Here is an 8,203-nt window from a genome sequence, read left to right as displayed (position 1 = left end):
CCTGCTCTCACAGAATCTGTTATCGGAACAGGACACACTGGTGTTCCACTCTCCCCACAGGAACAGCCCATGACTAGCATAGCATGCATGCTCCTTCACAAGTTCCCGAGTCATTCCTCTGGCTCTTGGCTACTGCCTGGCAAACCTCAGGACCCCAAACTTTCCTGGGTAGCCATTCCTCAGGAATGATAATTGTTACATTAGGTTAACCCTATGCCATTGCTGATATCTGACCAATCATTTTTGATCTACACAAATGAAAATTTCAAATGGTACAACCTAGTAGATGTCAGAAGGCCTAAATACGGAGCACGTCTCTTCTCGACAGGCTAAACAAGCGGTCGCCAACTGGTGGTCCGTGGATCAGTGGTGGTCCATGAGGTCCGAAAGGTTGGAGACCACTGGTTTAAGGAAACCTTTGGAGGAGCGGTCGCCAACTGGTGGTCCGAAAGATTGGCAACCACTGGGCTAAACCAAATACTTAGTATTCACCTCTGCCCACTGCTCCATATTGTGATTTCCTACTTTCTGGGGATCCAAAAAGTGGACAGCTCATTCTATAGAAGGCACATCAAGAAGTTAAGGAACATGGGAAAGTTGGTATCAGAAAATAGAATTTAAAAATACTATGAATAACTCCAGATAGCTTCTATGATACTGTTTGGGAGGGAAGAGGAGCAGAGAGAAAAGCAGAAAACAGAGGAAACTAGAACATGAGCTTGAGTGTAGCGTGGAGAAATGAGTAAGGAATGGAGCAAATTCCCTCTTTAAAAGCCTCCACCTAGAGAAGATCTGGAAACAAAACTTGTTTCTTTACCTACTGACTAGCAGGTTCTTTTCTCGTAGGAACAATGCTTGTGTGATGGCATCCTTGTGCCCCTTTAGACGGTACAGGCCACTTTCATTGATCACGTCCCACACAATAATATCTGTGTCCTAAAGGGATCAAATAATATAGAACCTCCTTTATCATATAAAGGACTAACAGGATGTAACATTTGCATTACAAATTTTTATTATATATTCCTTGATTACACCACAGAGACTTTGTTTTATGTTCTTCCAGTCTTGATGTATATATCCAGGTTGATAATTTCCTATTAAACTGACACCATGCTATTCATTAGAAAACTCTCCCCTTTTTTCACTTAATGCATTTCCATTTTTCCATGTCTTTCCAGACTGCTCTCATTTTTTAATGGTCTCTTAATAATCCTAAGGATATACATTAATTTATTTAAATTTTTTTTTCTATTTTAGCCATTTAGGTAGTGTCCAATATTCTACCATTATAAATATGTGGAAGTGGACATTCTTATATATCTTTGTATATATCTCTGATCAGGGTAAATACTATGAAGGGAAAGTCTTGGGTCAAAAAGTATCCCTATTTTTCAGGTTTGCAACTCATATCATCAAGGTACTCTCCAAAAAGGGTGCACCAATCTCTGTGTCCAGCAGGGGTAGTACGACAAGACCCATTTCCTCATCCGCTCAGCTCTGGGCACTATCAGCTTCTCAAAAACCACTGCCTGTTTCACATGCTATAAATGCTGCCTTGCTCTAGCTGGTTTGGCTCAGCAGATAGAGTGTTGGCTTGCGGACTGAAGGGTCCTGGGTTCAATCCTGGTCAAGGGCACATGCCTGGGTTGTGGGCTCGATCCCCACTGGAGGACGTGCAGGAGGCAGCCGATCAATGATTCTCTCTCATCATTGATGTTTCTCTCTCTCCCTCTCCCTTCCTTTCTGAAATCAATAAAAATATATTTTTAAAAATGCTGTCTCAATATTTATTTGCCTTGTATTTTCTGAATACCAATGAGAAGTTCTGTACACGGTCTATGGTGATTACTGACCATCTGTACCTCTCTCGAACCACCGAGTCCTGTCTTTTGTCTACCTTTTTGGGTCTTATTTTCACTTTATTGTAAGTTATTAAGAGACAAATGGTATTAAAGCTTTCTTCCAATATAGAAAATATTACATGCTTTCCCCCCATTTTATTGAGAACAAATTGCTATACATCACTGTGTAAGTTTCAGATGTACAGCAAAATGATTTGATGTACATATATTGTGAAATGATTACAATAGGTTGAACTAACATCTATCTTCTCATATATATATACCAAAAAAAGAAGAAAAAAAAAGGAAAAATATTTTTTCCCTGTGATGAGAATTCTTAAGGTTGACTTGTAAACAGCTTTCCTATATAGTATTAAAAGTACAAATGTTTTAAATTTAAGTATTCAAATCTATTGATCTTTTTTCCTTTATAGTTTCTTTGCTGATTTGTTTGAAACCTTTTTCCACTTGGGATCAGGTACATATTTACTTACATTATCTTGCAGATTTCTTGAAATATCCATCACTCTTTAATATTATGGCATGAGGTAAAGCTTCAACTTAACCACTCCCCCCCTCCCCCACAGTTAGCCAATTGTCTAAGTACCATTTTCTACTCATCAGAAATATCATCTCCAAAATATACTCATTAGGAATAAGAAAGATGTTTCTGGAACTCTCATTAAGTTGTAATAATTACCTATTTTGTATTGATATGAGATTAGTATGTTTTCAATTATGACTTCATAGTGCATTTTAATATCTAAAAGCTCCTAAAAAAAATCTAATCCAGCCGAAACCGGTTTGGCTCAGTGGATAGAGCGTTGGCTTGCGGACTGAAAGGTCCCAGGTTCGATTCCGGTCAAGGGCATGTACCTGGGTTGCGGGCACATCCCCAGTAGATGTGCAGGAGGCAGCTGATCGATGTTTCTCTCTCATCGATGTTTCTGACTCTATCTCTCTCCCTTCCTCTCTGTAAAAAATCAATAAAATATGTTAAAAAAATCTAATCCTGAAAAAAAAAAAAACCCGCGAAACTGAAACCCTCTTTTATTAGTCTTCTTTCCCAAAATCCTAGAGTTTATGATTCATTTGTTTTTCCATAGATGCTTTTAAATTATTTGATCACGTTCTAACAACAAAACCCATTGGGATATTTATTTAAATTGCTTTTACTATTCTAATTAGAAAACACTAGCATCTTTTCAATACTTTGTCTTTATATTCAAGTACAAGGTTTGTGTGTCTATTCAAATCTTGTTACTTTCTTTAGTCAAGTTTCATAATATTTTTCTGTTACTTAATAAACCATTGTAAATGGAATCTTTTACATTACATTTTCTAACTTTGAGACATAGGGAAAGCTACCAATTTTACTAAACTCAATGGCAAAGAATGATCATTTTGCTCTGCCCTTGTGTACTATTTGGGCAGCACTTCCACAATGATGTTATATAGCAGTTACCAGGGGCAACTGGTACTCATCTTGTTCCTAGAGCTAATTGGCTCTAATCAGAGACTATGACAGAAAAAAAAATGAACCTCCCCATTCAGACCCATCCTTCTCGCTGTTTCTACCATCTACACTGTTGTGTATCCAATGTGCCCATTGCTCAACAATTTTTGTGTACATCCTGCTTGGCATAGGATTAGTCCTTTACTAGATCAAAGTCTGGGCACTGATTTAAGGTCTCACCTTCGACCCAGATGCCAGCCTGCCTCCCAGCTGATCATACTTCAAGGACGTGATGGCTGCTTTGTGTCCATTGAAGGTTACATTTCCTTCCCCACTCAGGAGACTGAAGATTCGAATAGACCCATCCTCATAACCAACAGCTAAGTGCAGCCCATCTGGGGAGGGGCACAAGCAAGTGACTTCTTGTTTAAGCCCCTGAAGGATAAGGATCTGAAATCATAACAGTAAAAATAAAAGTAGAGGAGTTAAGCATGTCATCAAGAGTGGGAATAATCAAGCACCATAAAATTAAGAGCACCAGAAACTCCAAATCAGTCTTACAAATAATAATGACGCTGGAATCCATCTCAACTTCTTTAATATAGGAATTATTATTAGTACTGGACAATGAAACATTCAAGAAAAGGCGAAATTATTTTTTCCAAAGCCCTACATTAGCATAACACATGCAGAAATTTCCTAGGCAATGGCATGAATTACTAAGTTCTTATCCTATGTCATGAAGCGGTTTTTCATAAAGGGTTGTGAGCACATCCTTGGCTTAACACAGCCCCATCTTATAAGAAACCAACCTATGTAGCACCAGAGTGCTATTGCGGTTTACCCCCAAGGGACCCTGGGCAGCAACAAGTATCCAAGTATTACCTCCTTGGAAGTCACACAGTGAGTGGACAAGATCAAAAGGCCTGTATTTGGTTTGGTGAAGTGGTAGGCTTATGCGTTTAGAGTTACAAAGTCTCAAAGCCTAGTTTAACAACCTGAGCACTATCTGAATAAGTAAGAAAAGGATTCAGTCAACACAGCAGAGAACTATTCCTTTTAAATGCCTCAATTTTATAACTGGCTGTGAGGGCAAGTAGAACCTGACAGATAAATAAGTGGTAGAGCAGAGAAACACACACAGTGGGAATAATGATTACAAATAATTACCTTCAATTTTATAACTGGCTGTGAGGGCAAGTAGAAGAACCTGACAGATAGCTAAGTGGTAAAGCAGAGAAATACACACGGTGGGAATAATGATTACAAATAATTACCTGTAAGTATCACTACACATAGATTCCTAAGAGGTACGCTCCTCTTTGGTGGTGGTTTGCAGAGGTTAGTATAGAACATACTAGAACCTGATACCTGGCTATCTAGAACTAAAGAAAAAAGATTTCCCTTCCAGGGGCACACACATACAAAATCTGGGCACGAGATGGGAGCTCTCGTGCTTCTGCCTCTCCATCCTCAAACACCCACATGCCAACACGGACCCAGGTGGTTTCTGGCTTACCTTCTCTCCTTTTCTTAAGTCCCAGATGAAAACATGCTCACAGGCTGGCACTGCCACGTAGCGGCCTTTTTCCCCACGAAGCGTCACAAAGACAATATTGCCCTTCTGGCTGCCAATGAGGCCAAAGACTGCACTGGCAACATAGCGAAGGTACTGCTTGGTGAGCCCCATGTTAGAAGCTCTGAAACCACGGGTGAGGCAGCTGCACAGGAAACAAAGAAAACTCAGTCCTTTGGGTGCATTGGTTCTACTAGGCTAGCAAACACCAATTGTTTATCATGTGGTTAACATACAATAATTCATGACACAAAATATCTGGACATCTTACTTTTTTACTCATCCATGATTCAACATGTCATCCCTCATTCATCAAGTTGCAAACTGCTCACATTGTCATGCCCGTCTCACAGATATCCGATGTATAGCCTCAATGTCGCTAAATTAGCTTCTGTCCATTTAATCACCCTCTTATGTTTTTACACCGAGACTGAGAGCCTGAGACTGAAAATATTTATCAACGAACATTTATTGTAAACTAACTAATTAGGCAGGTATTGCTGTAGATGCTAGATACAGGTCAACAATCTCCCTGACCTCACAGCACTCACCTTCTAGCACAGCGATTCTCAATCGCTGCAAGTACCCAGCTCACCTGGGGCTCAGGAGAACAGACTGCAGGGACCCGCGCCACCTCCCCTCCCCAAGGCCCATTTCTGACTCAGGTCTGGGGAGGGGCCCAAGACTTTCCATTTCTGACAAGTTCCCCAGTGCTGCTGCTGTGGTCCTCGGTTTGAGATCTACTGTTCTAGTAGCCAGGGTATCCCCTGCCCCTTGGCACAGAAAATGGCACAGCAACTTGGCACAGTTTTTGAAAGATGCCATAGTTCCCACACTAAGTCAAATTCACTGAAAACACTGGTTATGGATAAAAGAGACAACACGTGAAGGAAGTAACAAGCCAAGCCCACGGGCGCTTGACATGGTAAAGTGAAAAGTAAGCCCCCAAACACCCACGCAACTTAGAAAACACAGGAACCACTCACTGGCCCCATTTTTCTTAGCACAGTAACCGCCCTAAAACCAGTTAAAAATCAAGGAAAGATAACATTCACGTGGTGATAATGCCCTTCACCTACGCCATTTATCAACACTTCCCCAATTTGTCTGATTCCTTAACTGTAGTCCTTGGCCATCTCTCGATTCTTCCCACAGTCCTTTCCTTGGAGAGGTCAGGGAGACTGCCTCCGCCACGGGACTACTCATCTCTATTTCCAGTCCTGTCCACATCCCTGATAGATTAGACACCCCCATTGGAACACCTTGCAGCATCACGTTTAACACGTCGAAAAACAAACCTACTTTGCTTCCTGAACCCCTTGTTGTTGTTTTCTCACTTTAATACACACAAACCTCCTCGCCATTCAGGCTCAAAACCTTGTAGTAACCTTTGGCTCATTAATAAAAAATATTATAGCGCCCAACCCGTGCTTACGATAGCAGCTTCAGGGCTTCCGATGGGCGGGGGGCTTCCCAACAAGCCCCTTGTATTCCTGCACATCGAACCGCCTTTAATACACTCAACCCGCAGAGCAGCACAGCTCGGCCTCTAGGTGGGCACCGCCCTCTAGCATGACCACATGTGTAGAGTATCGGCTGTTCACTCTCGTGATCCCGCGGCGGCCTGGGAGCGGGGCTCACTGCCCAGCTCACGGAGAGCATCGAACCTTACGGCACAGAGCTGGTCCGGGAAAAGATCAAAATTCACAGTACAGTTTGCATGGCATGCATACCCGCTTTCCCACTACCGAGAAGTAGAAAAATCCCGAGTCGGGACTACCTGCGTGTGTTGACGAATATACGTACATAACCGAAGACACGGGGCTCACTGCCCAGCTCACGGAGAGCATCGAATCATTCCTACGGCACAGAGCTGGTCCGGGAAAAGATCAAAATTCACAGTACAGTTTGCATGGCATGCATACCCGCTTTCCCACTACCGAGAAGTAGAAAAATCCCGAGTCGGGACTACCTGCGTGTGTTGACGAATATACGTACATAACCGAAGACACGTACACAATTGTGTAGTCATGGAGTTCCGTAAGTGGGCTCATCTACATAAAGCTCTTAGAGCACCTCGCATTTTGTAAATATCGATATAAAAAAAAAATTCTTCACCATAACCTTCCACGGTAGGTCCTGCTGTTATTTCCGATTTTACAGACCAGGAAACCAGGCGGCGACGGGAAACAGCCCGAAGCCAGACCCCGGCCCAGGCTCACGCCAGCATTCCTCGCGGCCCACGCCGCTCCTCGCGGGTCGGGAACTCCCACCTGTCTCCCCGAGGAGGACCCTTTCCTCTCTCCCCACCACTTCCGCTTCCAGCTTTTTATCCGAGTTGCGGCACCAGTTTCCCATCTAGCACCGCCGCCGGCTCTTCACCTAAAAGTCGTTAACGCTACCAGCCTCATCTTTTCCCGTGCGCGGCCCTGACCCCAAAGCCCTTGTAAGGGCTAAACGGTGTGCAGTTCCCAAGGCTCCTCCTCTCGGTCCCTCCTCATGCCTCACAGAACCTCTCAGGTCGGGCGGTTCGGTTTCCCTCCGCGTTCTGCCCCCTGGCCTTCACGTCGCCCCTGTCACCGACAGCAACAAGCACGCTCCCGCTGCCTGTTTTAATCGGCGACTTCCTGTGAGGCCCGCTCCCGTCGGGGCCAGTCCACTTCTCACGGCCTTGTCCGCAGCCTCCGTGCTTTGCCGTCCTCCACACGAGGCATCATCACCGGGCTCACGGCCTCACCTGCCTCGGCGCCCCCACCGCCCCTGCGTCCTGAGCCACAGCCCCCCCGCGCCCCAAACACGTGGCTTCCACTGAAGGGCGGGGACGCCCCTACTTAAGCCGAGCCTTCAGTCTGGAGAGGGTGAGAGGAATTCGCACACCGACCACGCCAATGGAGCGTCCTCGGGCACCCGCGCGCGGCCTCCGCTACCACCGCCCAGGTGCCCCTCCACCCCAGCGACCGACCCCAACTCCCCCTCGCCTCGTCTGCTGCTGGCAACCACGAAGGCCTCAGCCAGGAAACAAAACCGAGGAGCGGAGCACCCCGACTCCTCACCTCAGCCTCCACGAGGCGCCGGGCTGCTCGGGACCCGCCCCTTCCGGTCCTCCCCCCACTCTCTTCCGTCCAGCGTTTCCTAAGCCTCGATAGGCGGAAATGACGTAAGAGCCGGGCTCTGATTGGTGAGCACCGGCCGGGAACGGAAGTCGGTGTTTCGCAGCCCAGAGCTTCTGCAGCTGGTCACTCCGGCTTCCAGGGACTTGGATCGCCTTACCCTTCCAGCTCTTGGAGGAGTGATCCGGGGTGCCGATCGGCGGCTTCCTATGAGGAG

At 45.2% G+C, this 8,203-nt stretch overlaps 1 protein-coding gene across 1 annotated transcript in view; it reads right to left on the bottom strand.

Annotated features, from left to right (window-relative positions):
* Window positions 1-7,988, bottom strand: part of WDR3 (WD repeat domain 3) — a 30,002-nt gene extending 22,014 nt beyond the window's left edge. The window contains exons 1-4 of the mRNA XM_006763060.2: window positions 7,930-7,988; window positions 4,820-5,021; window positions 3,541-3,750; window positions 818-936 (exon numbers count right to left, since the gene is read on the bottom strand). Of these exons, the coding sequence (XP_006763123.1) occupies window positions 818-936; window positions 3,541-3,750; window positions 4,820-4,990 (500 nt within the window). The 5' untranslated portion in view covers window positions 4,991-5,021; window positions 7,930-7,988. The remainder of the gene's footprint in view (window positions 1-817; window positions 937-3,540; window positions 3,751-4,819; window positions 5,022-7,929) is intronic.
* Between the last annotated feature and the right edge of the window lie 215 nt (window positions 7,989-8,203).

The sequence above is a fragment of the Myotis davidii genome, unplaced genomic scaffold (assembly GCF_000327345.1).
Source record: "Myotis davidii unplaced genomic scaffold, ASM32734v1 scaffold217, whole genome shotgun sequence".
In the NCBI taxonomy this organism is placed as follows: Eukaryota; Metazoa; Chordata; class Mammalia; order Chiroptera; family Vespertilionidae; genus Myotis; species Myotis davidii.
The sequence above is the reverse complement of the archived record's forward strand: the minus strand, read 5'-3'. Positions and strand labels throughout refer to the sequence as shown.